This window comes from Podarcis erhardii, assembly GCF_964252035.2.
Source record: "Podarcis erhardii genome assembly, chromosome: 13".
Classification (NCBI taxonomy): domain Eukaryota; kingdom Metazoa; phylum Chordata; class Lepidosauria; order Squamata; family Lacertidae; genus Podarcis; species Podarcis erhardii.
This window is the reverse complement of record NC_138502.1, coordinates 33480066-33498513: the sequence shown is the minus strand read 5'-3', so window position 1 is coordinate 33498513 and position 18448 is coordinate 33480066. Positions and strand designations below refer to the sequence as shown.

The following is an 18448-nucleotide window of genomic DNA, read 5'->3' as shown; positions in this document are numbered from 1 at the left end:
AAAGATTCTTCATGTATACAATAAAGCAACCTTCTATCCATTCATCTACTTAACGGGCAAACTTTTGGCCTTGTTTGTGTCTTTTCTTTTCTATGTCGTTTAAGTCTCGATTAGGTTGTTTGTAAATAACCTCTAAGCTTTCTGCAGAGATTCGATCCTCTTAATTATACCTTTCAGCTTCCTTTTACCTTAACACGCCTTCTCCTTGTCGGTTTCTTGACTTTGTTCCAAGGCACGGTTGTTTGTTTTGCCTGGACAGTTTTGTGTCTCCTTTCATGATCCAAAATTGCATTTACCCAACTAATTTGAGCGTTGTTGAAGTCCTCCAGTATTATTAATAGTCATTAGCTGCATCTGTGTTTTATCACAATCAGAGTTTGTCAGTAGGGCAATACTGTACCCTTACCTTTTTCATCTTTTACTGTACCTTAAGTATTATAGGTTCTCTTTTTTGCTCTGTATAAGATTTGCATTGAAGGTAGTTTATAAATTGCAGCAAAACAGGAAATCTGCACACTTTCTTGGTTAGCCAGCCAAAATTTGTGGTTGCTGTCAATTCCGTCTGCCCTCCTAGCTCAGGGGAGGCATGGAGGTTGCTCCCTGCAGTTCTGCTGGCCTTTGAAAGCATTTGGACCAGCTAGAAGTTTGGCTACTTCCAGTTGTCTTTGAAGACCACTGTGAGGTCCCAGATGAGCTTCTGCTGCTCATTGCTCAGTTTGCTCTCATCACAGACTTTCTCTCCAAGTAAAAGAGATGCTTTCTGCTGACAAGTGCATTTGTGGACCCCTGATTAGAAACTTAAAAATGTATAAGCATTATTTGGGGTGTGGGTGGAGAAATTCAGCTTTACTTTTGGATTTTTCTTTGTTCAAATTTCTAGGCATTCTAGTGAGCAAGGACTTTTCTTTCCCTCTGCGTTTGGGAATTTAGGAATCACTTTTAATAAATAAAATTCTTTTAAGCAATAATAAAAAAAACCTGAAGCAGTAATCCAAATTCCTGGATGTCAGCAAAACATTCTTAGGAACCTAGCTATCAAACATATCTGTTCTTGTTTTCAGCGATCTTCAGCCTGAAACAGGTGACCATGTAATTGAAGAAGGGAAATGAACCATCAGGGGGAAATTCATTGGAGAGCTTCTGTGAAATGCTTAGGATATAAGTCATGGCTGTGATCTGTGTGCAGCACTGAGGGCCATGTCAGAAATATTAGCAGGAGGCCAGCTTTCAATTTGCAAAGGAAGCAAAGCAAACGTCTGCCAGAAGTGTCCACCCACATAGTGCAACAGCAGTTTGGTCAGGATGGGGAAATTCCCCCTGGCTACTAGATGCTGGTTGGTGCCAAGGCCTTGGACATATTTCCCCCCAGTTCTGCTTTCTTGGATAGTGGAGTCAGTCTAATGCTTCCTTCTGCCTATGAGAGAGGCACAGTGTCCTCCTAACAAATGCTTGCACGTCTTAATGGAAGCCCGACTTAAGACACCTTGAGAATTTCTTTCTCTCTTTCTCAATTAAAGAAGAAACTCCCAAAGCCAGGCAAGTCTTTAATAACATTGTGATCAAATGCAAAAATCTTACAGTCTTTTAGATGTAACTCTCTCTAAGTGGTTGTTGGTTCCAGTTGGGGCTGGTAGGGTAGAAGACAAGAGTAAGTGGAGCCAGAACGGATGGCAGCAGATCCAACTAATTCGTTTTCTTGCCATCCTCTTCCTTGCCAAGTTCTACAAGGCCAGAATTGAAACCAAAGTGGAAGAAGCTTAGACTGATGGTAAGTAAGCAGACTGGCTGAGAGCAGCCTTCCATTTGTCCTAATGGGCCATCTTCCACTGCTCCCTTCTCTGTTTAGATTGTTCTCCTTCTCATACAACCCGTTGCTAGTCCCTAAAACCACATCTCCCTTCCAGCTTCCTAGTGCATCTCACCCACCCAAATTTGCCAAAAGTGCTAATGGAACAGATGGGGAGGGGGGGCTTATTCCTTCCAGGGTTGTCTCTACTGTACAGTCCTCTAGAGCCATGGGATTCATACTGGCATGGGAGTGGGGGTTGTTCTCTACTGACATAATCAGTGCTATTCCTGAGATCATGCAAAGCAAACCACGCCATAGCCCCCTCTATAATCCAGAGGAATTCTGGACGTTTGCATGAGATTTTTTATTATCCTGCTGGCAGCAGGTCTTAATTTGAGTCCCATTACTAGTTTCAACGTCAGGCTTTGCTTTGTAGCTTTGTGTCTGCAATTGTTATCTTATGCAAGTATAGGGTGTAGCAAGGACCCTGTGAGCAGTCCCAACTCCTTTATGTATTACATTTGTGTCTCTAGCAAGGAGCTCCAGTTGGCATGATTCGTTCTCCCTACTCCAGTTTTCTCCTGTTAGGCTGAGAGACAGTGTGTGTCTGGCCCAAGGCCAGCAAGTGGGCTTCTTAGCCATGTGGGAATTTGAACCCTTCTCTCCCAGAGCCTAGTCTGGCATTCCACCCGCTCCCCAACACCGCTTCTCGATATAATCAAATTCTGGAAGAATCCACCTGCTTTGCATTTTGGCCTCACTCAGGCAAATGTCAGCATCTCAAATTTGCTTTGTGTGTCTACAATAAGTACACACATTAGTTCTTGGTTTGTCCTTACAGGTTTGTCTTGTAAGCTTGATTTCAGCTGCCCATTTCCAACCCCTGTTGGGTTCTTGCTGCTCTTGCCGCCCTCCCCACCCCCCGCCAGGCACTTAGTGGGAGTGGGAGGAATGCCTGAGCCTGCACAGGTTTCCCTTCCCTTCCCTCATCTCACAGCAAGCTTTCATGGATCTTGTGGTGTCCTAAGGGTGTGTAAAAACCTAGGAAGCTTCTGCTTATGGAGAGTCCTGCACAGCAGGATTCAAATTAATGGCTCATTCCAAGTAGTAATTTGATGCCCTGGCATGGCAGTGTGTGAAATCTTCTTTTCAGAGAGTGAAGCAGCGTGGCGGGTAATCTCTCTGTGCCAGGCTAATCTTGATATCTGCTGTGTTTCTGAAAGCTTTGTTGCCTTTTGAAAAATCTATTTAATTTTCTCTTGGTGATTCAGAACTGTGTTGATAATACTCTTATCAGCTTGCTTTAAGCCAGATGTGTATGGTATGTGCAGATTTGTCTGTTTTGTGATGGATTTTTTTTAACACCTTCTGTTGGTTACTTCTTACTTTTCTTTTCACATTGCTGGAATTCACTACCCCCCCTTTTCTGTTTTAACATTGTGTGTGTTTGTGTGTGTGTGTGTGTGTGTGTGTGTGTGTGGTTTGCAGTGGGGGTACGCAGTTGACAGTTCTCGGTTTTTAGCAAATCTTCCTTTTCTACGATATAATGGAAACCCGTCCTGAGTCTCCTCCTTAGTTTTCCTTCCCCAGACACTCAGACTAACCCACCTTCCTCTTTGGGACAAGTGTCCTTAGTGTAGGGTGTAATTTGGGGCAAGAAGCTGGATTGGTAGATGGAGCAGCAACCTAGGAAAGAAGATGAGAGTTGGTTAGTTCAGGGTGGCTATATGGAATACAGTTGTACCTTGGAAGTCGAACAGAATCCATTCTGGAAGTCCGATCGGGTCCAAAATGTTTGGCAATCAAAGGGCTGCTTCTGATTGGCTGCAGGAAACTCCTGCAGCCAATCGGAAGCCCCGATGGACGATCGGGTTCCAAAGAACGTTTGCAAACTGGAACACCCACTTGCGGGTTTGCGGCACTCGGGAGCCAAAACGTCTGAGTACCAAGGCGTCCGGGATCCAAGGTACGACTGTACAAGACTTGAGAGCCACAGACAGGAGAGTCGGATTCTGATCTGGAAACCTGGCCTCATACCCCATTTCTCCATGGGATCCCAGATGTGGCCTTGGGTAAAGCACTTCCTCTCAGCCTCAGTTTTTAATCGGTAAAATGGAAATAATAGTGACCTGCTTCACAAGGTAGTTATGAACGTGAGCATAGCAAATGTTTCGAAACACTTGGTGAATGAAAAATGCTATATAAATGGAATCTGGGGCATTTGCCATCACTTCGTATTCAGCTATACAGTGGTGCCCCGCAAGACGAAAAGCTCGCTAGACGAAAGAGTTTTCCGTCTTTTGAGGTGCTTCGCAAGACGAATTTCCCTATGGGCTTGCTTTGCAAGACGAAAACGTCTTGCGAGTTCTTGCAAGTTTTTTCCCTTCCCCCCCTTTTTCTAAGCTGCTAAACCGCTAATAGCGCTAATCCGCTAAGCCGCTAATAGCCGTGCTTCGCAAGACGAAAAAACCGCAAGACGAAGAGACTCGCGGAACGGATTAATTTCGTCTTGCGAGGCACCACTGTACAGTTTTAGACTTGGCCAATCTAGAGGGAGGCAAGCTGTTTTGGATGGGGTTGCATTGCGTTGTTTTTGGAAGAGTTGGATGCATAGTTTGGGGTACCCTGGTGGCTTGTGTGGCCAGGAGTTCCTTTTCCCAGCTTCGGTCTGGTGGCATGAAGGACTTTGCTTCCCTCCCTTCCTGTGGCCAACTTCTGACTAAAAAACCATGCCCCAAATATGCCCCTAGACCTTTATATACACAAAAATCTGTTCCATTCCATATCCAAAGGTGGATCTTGTCGTCCCTCCCTCCCTCACACAAACACAAATGACTGTGCAAATTGTTGGTTAAACTATGTGCAGAATCAAACAAAAGACATTGCCACTTCAGACTTCCTGACTGGAGCATCTGAATTCCCTGCTCTTAGACTTTCCCATTATTTGCGAAAATGCAGTAAGCCTGCAATTTGCATGGGCATTACATTCTGGGGATTGCCTCTAAAGCCCAAATCACGTATAATCATGGCTAAGTTGCAATTATTAATTTCAGTGGGTCTGCTTTGAGTAAAACTTAGTTTAACACTACCAACTGTATTGTTTAGTTCTTATTACGCTTTATGTTATAAATATGCATCTATAATCTTAGCTGTATTGTGAGTTGCTTTATGAATGCTTTTCTGCTTCAGAAGTGGGATGTAAAAACTACTAGCAGTAACAAAAAATAAAGACCACAAGAGGGATTATTTCCTGTGTGTCTTCTGTAAGTATTTACCTATAGTATTATTATTATTATTATTATTATTATTATTATTATTATTATTATTATTTTCCCGTCCATCTGGCAGGGTTTCCCCAGCCACTCTAGGGGATATTTGTATAAAATATATACCATTTTTCAACCTTAGCAATTCTCGGAACAGTTCACACTACTCCAGTCAGATTTATAGGCTAGTGATGTTACCTTCATAGCAACACTAGGCATATACCACATGGCAAATTTAGTAGCCCTCACCATTGAACATGCAGGCAGATAGTTTTATGGAAATGTGGGAGAGGCTTCAGAAAGCCGCACATTTGAAATCTGAGCCTTTGGCATTCTTTCTCTTTCAGCTTTGTCTCTGCGGTTCTCTGAGCTGGGATTCAACATTACATGTAAGCTGGTATTTTTAGGAAACTACAGTGGCCTGGTTTCTATGCCCTTTTAAAATGTGAAGGGTTTTTTTGGAGGGGGGAAGCATTATTGTGTTGTTGTTTTTATTTTGATTACGTATTTTGTGGTTTTATATTTTGATTTTATTCTGTGAACCACCCTGAGACCTTGGGGTATAGGGCGGTATGTAAATTCAGTTTAATAATAATGCCATGGGAAGCCAAACTGTGGATTACCACAAGTAAGCAAGCAAAAGGGGGTTTGTTTTGACAGACACAATCCACAGGTTGTGGTTTGCACATAATGCTAAGCCAGCCCTCTGGTTTCCTTCTTTCCAATGTGACACAGGAAAGAATGGGTGTGCACAATCTGAGCAGTGTGCACTGGCACCACTTGCCCCTTTCATAAGCCATAGGTGCAGTGTGCAAGTCTGGCTAGGCCATTCTTAAACCACGACTTATTTAACAGTTGTTTATTGCACCAACCATATGTCATTCTCTGCAGGCAAAAGTAACTACAGTGGTACCTCGGGTTACATATGCTTCAGGTTACAGACTCCGCTAACCCTGAAATAGTACCTTGGGTTAAGAACTTTGCTTCAGGATGAGAACAGAAACGAATTAAGTTCTTAACCCGAGGTACCACTGTACTGATAACAACACATACATAACAGGCTGTATGTAACTATATAAATTCTTTTTAAATGCAATTCAACATATCATATCAAAATATATGGTTCTATAAACCAACTTATCATATAAACAAAACATATTACAGTGGTACCTCAGGTTACATACTTAATTGGTTCGGGAGGTCCATTCTTAACCTGAAACTGTTCTTAACCTGAAGCACCACTTTAGCTAATGGGGCCTCCCGCCGCCGCTGCACGATTTCTTTTCACATCCTAAAGCAAAATTCTTAACCCAAGGTACTATTTCTGGATTAGCGGAGTGTGTAACCTGAAGCATATGTAACCTGAAGCGTATGTAACCCAAGGTACCACTGTACTCTGGATTATATAAATGAACATAATGTGATGTGAAATGCAAAAGTAACTACGGCTTGTTTTGTCATACTCTGTACACCCTCAGCTGCCTCTCTGCTTTACATCCCTTAAGTCTGTTGTTTCTCATAGACTGGCATCGCCTCACAGTGTCACCATTTCCCTTCCTATTAGTTGGCTGTGAGAGCGAGGGTGTGGAAATCTCTGCGATCTTCAGTGCAGCTGCCATTAAGCAGCTGCTCTCCCCTTCCATTCTCCCAATAAACAAATGCCCCTGCTCCTTTGCAGCTTTTAGTTTTTCAAACCCCTTTCTTCCCCTGTACAACCATGCTTTTTTGTTTTCTTTTCCCCAACCAACAATCGTCATAATGAATTTATGCTTTGCACTCAGTAAGCACTCTGCTGCTGAAAGACTGCTTTTACTAATGCAAACTTTAAGTCGTTTCACCTGTTAGCTGGCTTGAATTTCAGTATCCAAACCTGAGGTTTTGAACCCTACTCTCCCCCCCCCCCCACTCAACAGACACTCTTCTGTACTTTGCTATCAAAGCGTAAAGTTGCTGGGAACCCTTATCTATGTGGGGAAAGTGCATTTGTTTGGAAACAGAAATTCGCCGCCCCTCTGTATCTTAACCCTATGACCCGTACAATTTCTGTTTGTGCCTGTTAAAACGCACACTTTTCCCATCTGCTAAAAAGTCTGGTAAAATCCCAACCCTGCTAAGCTGCCCAACTCTGCAGAGGTGTGAACATCGGCCTGTTTGAAGCGCCCACCCTAGCAGCACAAACGCGACGCTCCAAAGGTCTTTGTGCAAGAACATTACTTGGAAATCGGATGAGACACGTGCGGCTTGAAAAACTTTAGCAGCAGGTGTTGTGGGGGGACTGCAGGTGTGGTTGTCAATGGTGTGTGTGTTGCAGCAGCAATGTTGGCTTCAGGGAAAGTGCCAATGAAGAGGATCTGAGCACGGAGAGAGGCTTTATTTTCCAGCCACTCTTGCCTGATGCCTCTGTCACTTGGTGTGTTGTTTGGGCAGGGTGATAAAAGAGACCACATGCTATGGGTTAAGGAGGAGCTTGGGTTATCATGTGCTAAGCCGTAGCTATGTTCAGTTAGCCAGCAACAAATAATGGTTTCTTTTCCTGAACAAACCATAGTTAAGGTACTGTGCTGGGTTTAGACATAAGCTTTGGTTAATGTTTATTTAAACCATGGTTTCATTTCACCTGAGAATCAGGTCATAGGTTGCCTGTCGCGCAAGCCCCAGGCATTATGTTCCAACTAGGGATGCTTGAGAAATTAGAAATTTGCCTCTTCCAGTATGACCTGACCTGCATCTCTTGGACCAATGTGTTGATTGGAACATAGTTACCTACTGGCGTTTGCAATTCTCATGTGTTCAGAAACAGTTTTTGACTTCTTCTTTTTAAGTATTTAAAAAAAGTTTAAAGTGTTTATTTGAGAGAATATTTAGAAATGTCTAGTTTAAATGTATTATTTTGTGGATTTCAAAACATGCAGCTTTACTTTTAAAAAATGAAGGGATCCACCCTATGCTGAGACCAGCAGCCTGTTCCCCTGCTATTAGGCAGATACATGGCAGGTAGGTCTATGAATAGCTTTTAGGTGTTGATCACTAAAAAATGGAAACCTCGTGGCCTCTGCTCACCAGATTCTGGAGTAACCATTGCTCCACGTCTTTTAAGACATATGGGGGAACCGTTGGTACTCCACGTGTTACTGAACTACAACTCCCATCAACCCCAGCGAGCATGGGCAGTGTTGAGGGATGATGGGAGTTGTAGTTCAGCAGCATCTGGAAGGCCACAAGTTTCCCACACCAGTTCCAGAGGCAAAGTGAAACTTCCCTTTGACCCACCACAGTCATTTCTTAGCAGTGGTTTTTAATAAATATATATTTTTTAAAATTGTCCAGTAGCACCTTAGAGACCAGCTAAGTTTGTTCTGGGTATAAGCTTTTGTGTGCATGCACACTTCTTCAGATACCATGCACACAAATTTTTATTTATTTATTTCGACTGCATCAGACCAACACGGCTACCTACCTGAATTTTTAATCTTCCACCCCTAGTTCAAGTTGCCCGATTTCTGTGTGTAGAGAGTGCCGAGCTGTGGCATTATTGCATTTTTGTCCCACCCTGTCAGCCAGGATAGCTCAGTTGGTAGAGCATGAGATTCCTAGGCAGGCATAGGCAAGCTTGGCCCTCCAGATGTTTTGGGACTACAACTCTCATCATCCCTAGCTAACAGGACCAGTGGTCAGGGATGATGGGAGTTGTAGTCCCAAAACATCTGGCTGGCCGAATTTTCCTATGCCTATACCTGCTCTTAATCTTAGGATTGTGGGTTTGAGCCCCATGATGGGTGAAAGTTTCCTGCATTGCAGGGGGTTGGACTAGATGACCCTCATCGCCCCTTCCAATGCTCTATGATTCTGTGATTCTTTCATCAGGTTGCTCGGAGTTGTACCATATTTTTTGCCCCATAGAACACACTTTTCCCCCTCCAAAAATGAAGGGGAAATGTGTGTGCGTCCTATGGGGCGAATGCAGGCTTTCGCTGAAGCCTGGAGAGCAAGAGGGGTCGGTGCACACCGACCCCTCTCGCTCTCCAGGCTTCAGGAAGCTAACCGCAAGCCATGGGAGAGCTGCGCAACTTCGCGCAGCTCTCCCACGGCTTGTGGAGAGCTGCCTGCACCCAGAAGCCTGGGGCGCGCTGAGCTCAGCGCCCCCCAGGCTTTGGGCTTCGCGCGGCTCTCTGCAAGCTGTGGGAGAAGGCGCGCAGCTCTCCCACAGCTTGCGGATAGCAGCCTGTTCTGGGAGCTGGGGTCGGGGGAAGCTCGGGCTTCCCCCAGCCCCGCACCTGGGGGTGTGTGGAAATATATTTTTTTTCTTTATTTCCCCCCCAAAAAACTAGGTGCGCCCTATGGGCCGGTGCGCCCTATGGGGCAAAAAATACGGTACTTCTCTATCCCTCCCCCATTTTAATCTCACATCAATGTTTTGAGATGGAAGGGGAAGTGGCGGAGGTTTGAGGGCACCCAGTGAGCCTCATGAATTATACTTGAGAGTGGATTTGAACTCGGCTCACCCGAAACCTTGTTCAGCACTCCGACCACTGTGCAGCACTGCCTAAACACTGCAGCATATGTGACGGCAGCTAAAGCAACTGCTGCTGACATAAGTGAATAAAAGCTGGGCTTCAGTAGTGCTTTGGCTTGTTGGCATGGCTATTGAGAAGTACATGGCGGTGGGGAAAGTGCTTGGATTAAAGACCTGCCAGTGGTAGCTCCCAGCAAAAGGGAAAATGACATTGATGTGCAGGTTTGACCCTTTGCGGGATGGTGTGAACAGATTTGTCTAGGTGTTGTGTACATGAGGCCTGATACACCCCAACTAGGGTGCTATATCAAAACACTGTTGTTGCAGTAGGAAAACAGGCTTATTCCTTACTTAGCATGAAGATTTTTGTAGCGGTAGCATTCATCTCATTACCAGCCTTCTGGAGAGTGCAAAGTGTACAGGAAGGCAATCGTCTTGGATCGCTGATGGTTGTACATCTGTTATTTAAGGAGTTTGTGTCAGTTTTTCTACTTAGAATAGATAAAGAATGTGTTTATATCTTGGGCACCCTGGAAGGTAGAAAGCACCTGAAAATTGTATCAGAGCTTGGAACTAATGTGCCAATTTTAAAATATATATATATGAGAGAGGTTTGTTGTTTTTGGAACGTGAACAAAAAACAGCAGTTCTGTTCATTTCTCCCCTTTCCCCCCATTGCAAATTCTATGAGAACATCTGTTTTTTTCTTTAGCTTATCTCTCGCACCTCTGCTGTTTGTGGCAGTTTTGATTGTTTTGGTGTGTTTTTTCTTTTTTTAATTTTAGATTTTGTCGGGCTGGTGGATACACACATTTTGCCAGCTGTTAGCAGTCAAGTGTGTTAGGGAGCCACGAGGGATGGGAAGAGAGAGCCTTGTGCTGCTCCCAGAGGAGCCAGATTGCTTTGGATGGGCAGGTAGCTCATAGTTCTGCAAGTATGAGAAAAGGATGGTGCTGGTTGTTGCGGGAACCACAAGCCAGAGTGCACAAAGAAAAGGACCGGCAATTCTTCTTTATGTGAGGCTACTCCACCAAAGCACGTGAGCAAGGCTTTGAGGAGCAAATCTAAGGTACAGTGGTACCTCGGTTTTCAAACGTAATCCATTCCGGAAGACTTCCGAAACATTCGAAAAATGAAGCATATACTTCTGGAAAACTCAATACGGAAGCTGTGTGGCACATTTGACTTCCAAAAAGCGTTTGAAAACCGAAGCAGTTACTTCTGGGTTTTTGGCGTTTGATGATCGAAACGTTTGACTTCCGAGATGTTCGAAAACCGAGGTACCACTGTATAATCTTCCCAACATAAGTGAGCCACATATTTTATTTTTTTAGACAGTTTTTATGCTCAGGCACTTTCATATACAGTATCTCAAGGTGGTGCACAGCCTAAAAACATAACCTACAACATTTATACACACATACGTACCATCCTTCATCTGTAGATCTGAGGCAAGTTCACAACATAAAATTACAATGCAAACAAACACAAAATACATAATAAAAATAAGAACAAAACCAAGCCAATAATCCCTCCCCTTCCCACGACACATTTAAAAGGGCATCAGATGTCAATCAGCCAAAGGCCTGGTTGAAGAGGAACGATTTTGCCTGATGCCTGAAGGAGTATAATGAAGGCGCCAGCCAAACCTCTCCAGGGAGAGCATTCCACAAACAGGGAGCCACTGCAGAAAAGGACCAGCCTCATGTTGTCACCCTCCGGATCTCTCATGGAGGAGGCACACATAGAAGGGCTTCATATTATGATTGCAGGGCCCAGGTCAGTTAATATGGAAAGAGGCAGTCCTCGAAGTATTGCAGTCCTGAGCCATTTAAGGCTTAAAGGCTGTGACCAGCGCTTTAAATTGGGCACAAAACTAATTGGCAGCCAGTGCAGTCAAACCAGGATTGATGTAATATGCTCAAACCATCTTGCCCCAGTGGGCCACCTGGCTGCTGGATTCTGCACTAGCTGAAGTTTCTGTGTCTTCAGAGGCAGCCCCACATATAACGCATTTCACTAATCTAACCTAGAGGTCAAAAACATCAGTAAAAGCCAACTGGCAAAGAAAGGCCTGTGTGAATAATGGTTTCCGAAAGACCCAAAGTGAATAGTGAGCAGCCAGCCTCTCATTTGCAAGAGTTCGCTAATTTTACTTTATTTTTAATTGAACATAGCTCTCAACTTGGTTCCTAGACTCATATAATTGTATAGCACGCAGCAGCTTTTGTTGTTCTTGCCAGTCTCTTCAGTCCCCATAATCTAGTGCCTCACATACTGGTAAAATTCCAATTGTAAGCTCCTTGGGGCAAGGACTGCCATCTCTCTAAAGTAATGTACAGTGTACCTTAACAGTGCTCCTTATTTTGAATGTTAATGGTGCAAAGTTTGGAGCTAGCGAACCACCTGAGTTAGCTAGCTAGAGTGAGTCTGAAGTGGGTTTATATTGTTTCAGTGTATAAGTGCTACGAAAGGTGCAGTAGTTGACTTTGGAGGGGAGCCTTGTGATATACCTTACTTTTAGGTTTAGGGGTAACTTGTGTGCAAGAATAAGAATGCATCTCATGTCTCCAGGGCTGTATTGTTTGGATGCAAGCCAACACTTCACAGGGCTGCTACTGAAAACCTTTGAATTAATTGTGATGGTGGTTTGGCTCCAGGTTCCTTTTGTTCAAACACTGCTAAATGTCAGCTTGTGATTGAAAAAGCTCAGGTAGAGCATGGGATAAAACAATTATAGTTGTCTCTGTACATACAGTGGTGCAAGACCTTGTACCTGTCCCATGACTCTTACCTTGCTTCTTGCTCGTCCCCTTTTATTCCTGTGGATCGAAAACGAGGTCCTTATTTTTCACTAGGCCCATGATTCTTGTTTGGCTCGGTTGTTCTCTGGAAGTTGCAAACCTATCCGTGGTGCATGATTTGACAGCCACTTTGTTCAACTAGTTAAAAGGTTTGCTTTGATTCAGATCCCATCTCTGCTTTTGTAATTCCCTATTTCTCAGTTTTTCATACGTAAAAGAGGAGTCCTGATCTACGCGCAGGAAAACCCCCACTATAAATAAGTCATAAAATAAATTGTTATAGCAAAAGGGAGGGTGGGGAAACCCAATGTAAAATCACATAGAAATGTTTTGTGCTCTGTTGCACAATCTGGTGTTGCATGTTTATAATGCATTTAAAACACCCTTATTTGACTAGTGCAGCTGAGTCCCTAGTGACCCACAGTGGGGCATTAAGGTAAGTAGTAAATATTGCGAAGCATTATCTTCCTTCCACAAATTAAACTTGGTGTAGAGACACTATAGTAAGGTAACAGAGGTGGGGGAAAATTTGTCTTATTACTGGAAAAGGTTAGACACCAGTGTCTAACCTTTTCCAGTAATAAGACAAATTTTTAAAAACAAAGCACTGGAAAACTAGCCAGAACCCATGCTATTCTGAGGTTACCTAACAATTGCTGGGAAGTTTTAACTAACCTTTATATCCCTCTTCCTCTTTCATCAGGGTGAAGTTTGTACACACAGATTTCTTTAACTAACCTGTGGAATCCTGTCTGACCTCCAAACTGGCGATGTCAAGGGTACCGAGTCCTCCTCCTCCGGCAGAGATGTCAAGTGGGCCTGTTGCTGAGAGCTGGTGTTACACTCAAGTAAGTCCGCATTTTGGAATCCTTTCATTTGCCCCACAGAGGGCAAAGAATATCTTAGTGAAAAGCAATACTGGCTGGCATCTTTGGTGCCTTCTTCAAATTGTCACGTTCCCTAGCCAGTGTTTTGGGCAGCGTGTGATGCTTTCTAAAACTTGAAGCTTGAGTTATGCCCACTTTTAACAGTGATGAATCTGATGTGTAAAAGCAGGGAATCCCGTAACCCGTGCGATGTTAGTGTCACGTTTCCCAGGAATGGCTGCCCTGCTTTCCATGTTCTGGATACCCTGCTAAGGTCTAAGCCATCTAATGGTCTACTGCAGCGGTTCTCAACCTGTGTGTCCCCAGATGTTGGACTACAACTCCCATCATCCCTGAGCTCTGGCCTTGCTAGCTAGTGCTGATGGGAGTTGTAGCTCAACAACATCTGGGCACCTACTGGTTGAGAAAGGCTGGTCTAGGGGCTTCCGGGTTAGCGCGAACGGCTAATGGCGGATTCCCTCCGAGCTCCGGAGGGAATCGGCTCTGCTGAGGACGGGTCTTGCCGTGCCGGCGACACGGGGACCCTCAGAAACCGCAGGCGCGGAAGCCTGCGGACTTGGTGACTCGGTGGGCACCTTAAGCGCCCTCCCCGACCCACGAAGAGCCTTTTTAAAGGCTGCGGAGAGGGTACGGAGAGTGGCGTGGTGCTGAGAGTAGACCGCTACCTCAGTAGAGCGAAGCCGCAAGCCATGGCCGGAGAGCGCTGACTTTCTTCCCAAAATTTGGACTGGATAACAAAGGACCCGTGAGTAGTGGAATTTGGACTTTAAAAATTTTATCCTGTGAATTCGGCACGATCGGGGGATGTGTTAAAGGGAAGTCCGCACCCCCTCTACTTATAGACGTTTCAAAGCAAGGAACGGAGAATTAAGGCGGAATGAATACTGTTTTGATGATTTAAAAGTTTCTCACAAATTTGATAGAACAAGATTTTTGTGCTGGAGAGAAAGGGAATTTGGAACTTTGTGTGTATCCCCCCCCAAAAAACCCGGGAGTGTCCTATTTGGGTCCCGGAGGAAGAAGTGAAAGGAGTTTGACAGCTGTCAAAGAAGCTGTCAAACGGGCGGACAAAGTAAAGAATTTTGCTATTTAATGACTCTTGGAATTAAAGCTGATACATTTGGACTGAGGCGATTGGAAACAAAGTATTGATAATAACAAAGTAACAGATTATTGGAAAAGGACTACTAAATAACTGAAAGCCCCCTAGGGGGAATTAGTGACATTACAATGGCTGCAGAGGGAAAATTACTGGCGGAGATAGAAAAAATGTTTTTTCTCGTGGGAATCCTGCAGGAGCAGAGTATGGCTCTGAGTAAAGTTTTTATGACCTTGAATCCTGAAACAAACAACTCTGCTGAATGCACAAAGGAGATGTACGATAAAAATTCTGCAGCTGAGCAGGAAGAGATGCCTTTGGAATTGACAGAGAAAAAAGAAGGAGTTCAGACACTACAAGTGGAAAATATCAACCAGAAATCTGCAGCGTTAGAGTATGAGCAAGAAGACCTCTGGATTACAGACCTGCGAAAGATGAGAAAGAAGAAGAGAGAAGCCCCTGGAGTACTTGGAATATTAAAACTAGAAAGAACAAAGCAATATGATTGGGACTTTTCTCTTGAGTATGGAAAACTAGATGGTCTTTCGCAGCAAACACTCTTCAACATTCTGAATGAAAGAAAATATGATCTGACTCTGACTGAACTCCTTCGGGGTCTTAGGACCATCAAAGAGGACTACCAATATAGCTGGCAGAGAGGGACTGACAGAGAATCAGACGCCTCGGACGTGAGGAATCCGGGCTAGAAATATTTTTTGTTTGTTTTCTGGACATTGGTCTAGGAAGGGACAGAAACCGGGGCAGGGGGGGGAGAGAATAGAATTATAAAATGTTATGTTTTGTTTTACTTGGTCAATGTGACCTATAATTAATATAATAAAGGGAAAATTTGTGAAGGGGAAGTTAGATCGACCTTAAAAAAAAAAGAAATTAATGATTATAAGAGATAGTTGAATATAGATAAACAAAAGATTTTAATTTTTAAAAGCAATGTGAATATCTTTAAGAGGTTAGGTAAGAACTTGCTGAATTAATTTTGGAATTGGGATGTAAGAGGAGGGGGTGGGGGGAAGTCAATGAAAGTGGGTAAAGAAACTTAGGGTATGTAATTGTATTTGTGTGTTTGTTTGTCTTTGTCTTTGTGTGTGTGTCTGTTGTTATAAAATGTAAAAACCCAATAAAAATTATTTAAAAAAAAAAAAAAGAGAAAGGCTGGTCTAACGTATCATCATTGGAAATAAGGTATATTGTCTTTCCATCATCTTACTATTTGTAACTGTGTTTCTGCTGTTCTTCTCCCCCCCCCCCCCCTTAAGATCAAAGTGGTCAAATTTTCCTACATGTGGACCATCAACAACTTCAGCTTTTGCCGGGAGGAAATGGGAGAGGTCATCAAAAGTTCAACATTTTCATCAGGAGCTAATGATAAATTGAAGTGGTAAGGATCATTACACAGTGCACAGTGGGGACCAGCAAGGAACACGACATTTGGTAGCTTGTGGTGCTTAGAATTGGGTTCAAAACCCCTGCTTAGCTGCACACTCACAGGGAGGCCTTTGGGCGGGGGGGTTGCTAATGCTTAGCCTCAATCCTGCCTTCTGTAAAATGGCACAAAAATGACTTGACTCATGGAGTTGTCTTCAGAATGACTGAGGCAATGGACTGCCCTGACCTTCAGGGGAAAGGAGAAACAATATACAAACATGCTTCACATCAATATCCCTGTGGTTTACTTGTGACTCTCAATACCATCCATCCATATTGAAAATGCAGCTAAGACCAAGGTGTTAGAAAAGATGGAAGTGGGTAATACCTTCTTAACAGGAATTAGCAAACTATATGGAGCAATCCGCGAAAATAATTGTAAATAATAATCTCTCAGATAACTGTAAAATAATGAAAGGGGCTAGATAAGGCTGCCCATTGTCCCCGCTGTTGTTTATATTGATGCTGGAAGTAATGTTACAGAGTATAAGAAAGAACGGGGAAGTTAAAGGAATTTCGGTGGGACAACAATCTTATAAACTAAAGACTTTTGCTGATGATGTGGTATTTTGCTGATGATGTGGTATTAACAGCCACTTGAAAGGGTTCCTAAGGTATTCGAGGATATAAAAAAGTTTGGGAAGTTGGCGGGCCTTAAAATAAATGCAGAAAAAACTAAGATATTGGTAAAAACATGGATGACCATTCAAAAAAAGAACTGGAAATGGTGAGTGGATTAAGAATATGTAAAAAGGTGAAGCACTTAGGTATATGGCTGACTGTGAGGAATCTCAACTTAATTTAATATAGTTACGTAAAGCTGTAGAAGGAGATTAAAAAAGAGTTGGAAATATAGGGAAGAATGAAACTTTCCCTAGTGGGTAGGATATCAGCCATTAAAATGAATGCATATATTACCTAAAACATTTTTATTTCAGTCCATCCCAGTGTTCAGCAATTTACTCTTCTTCAAAGAACAACAAAAAGATATCACTAGATTTTTCTGGTAGGGGAAGAAACCAAGAATTAAGCATAAAATTTTGATAGATTGTAAAGAAAGAGGAGGCTTCACTCTGCCAGATTTACAATTATATTATGAGGCAGTGTGTCTTTGTTGGCTAAAGGAATGGGTTGTATTGAAAAACACCCACCTATTGCATTTGGAAGGTTACGATCTTAAATTCGGCTGGCATGCATGTCTATGGTATGGGGAAGCTAAAATACATAAATGTTTTTCAAACCATGTGGTTAGAAAGAAGGTATATAGAATTTGGGAGAAGTATGAGAACTTGCTGGAAAGGAAAACACCATTGTGGTTGTCGCCAATAGAAGCAATTGTTTTGAAGAGAATTAATATGGATAGACAAGATGACATAAAGAGACTTATTGGATTTTTCAGAGAGGGAACCTAGACTCAATACTGTGTGGAGGAAATAAGTAGCCAGGTAACAGACTGGTTACAATATTATCAATTAAATGAGCGATTCAAAATGGATAAGAAAAACAGATTTTCAGACCAAAGCTCGCAATTTAAAAGAGATTTATTAGAAAATAATCAAAAGTTATTATCTAGAATGTATAAGATAATATTGGAATAAGAAACAGAAATTGAGCTGGTAAAATCATCAATGATTCATTGGGCAACAGACATAGGGCATAGTATAGAATTTGACCACAGTGGGAAATTATGGAAGAAAGGTTTAAAATTTACTGCATGTTATGCGTTGAAACAGAACTGTTTGAAAATGGTTCACACATGGTATTTAACCCCCAGTAGACTAGCTAAGATGTACAAATCAGAATCAATGTATGTTGGAGATGTAAAGAAGTAGAAGGAACATTCTTCCATGTGTGGTGGATAAGCAAAATAGTTAAAGAGTATTGGGAAATGATATACAGTGAGATGAGAAAAATGTTTAAAAAAACTCCCCCCCCCCAAAAAAAACAGAGGCATTCCTTTTGGGAATGGTACAGGCAGAAATACCCAGATGTCAGGAAAACTTATTTATGTATGCCAATACTGCAGCTCGGATTTTGTTGCCGCAGAAATGGAGGGTGAGCGAGGTCCCTAACAAGGAGGACTGACAACTAAGAATGATTGAATATGCAGAGCCTAGCAGGTTTAACTAGTAGAATAAAAGAACAATAGGACCAAGTATGTAAAGAGAAATGGGAAAAATTGTGAATTGTGGAGTATTTGGAAAATAACTAAATATGTAAAAAAAATAGCAGGATTAAGGTAAATTCAACAGTATAACATAAAATAGAGGCATAATAAAAGGAAAAGAGAATGAAATTGATATATAAGAATATGCAGAAATGATGGGGAAATCAAAGGAACCAGGAAAGGGCAAGAAGGGAAGTCATAAATGATTGTCTTATTATAAAGTAAGATATGAATGAGGGAAATGTTGATTTCAATGTAAATGTGGTTCTGGAAACTGTAATAGTGAAAAATATTTTTAAAATTTATTTTTTTTAAAAAAATATGAAAATGCAGCTAAGAAATTTTATAGAATCATCTGCAAAGGGCCAAAATGTGTTGTCTAACAGATTGCAGCAAGGCATGACCATGCCATCTAAGCCACGGGCACACCACAAGATCAATATCTCCAGATGGCTCAAGCAAGTGAGCCAAGCCATA

General features: G+C 42.6%; 1 protein-coding gene across 4 annotated transcripts in view; it reads left to right on the top strand.

The window, feature by feature from the left end:
* The window catches only part of SPOP (speckle type BTB/POZ protein), a 52676-nt gene that overhangs the window by 22302 nt on the left and 11926 nt on the right, over window positions 1-18448 (top strand). For 3 of the 4 annotated variants that reach the window (XM_081838118.1, XM_081838120.1, XM_081838121.1), the window contains exons 2-3: window positions 13076-13220; window positions 15636-15757. In XM_081838118.1, the coding sequence (XP_081694244.1) occupies window positions 13143-13220; window positions 15636-15757 (200 nt within the window). In that variant the 5' untranslated portion in view covers window positions 13076-13142. Of the gene's footprint in view, window positions 1-5310; window positions 5445-13075; window positions 13221-15635; window positions 15758-18448 lie in introns of those variants that run through there. The other variant, XM_081838119.1, reaches the window with a different exon arrangement.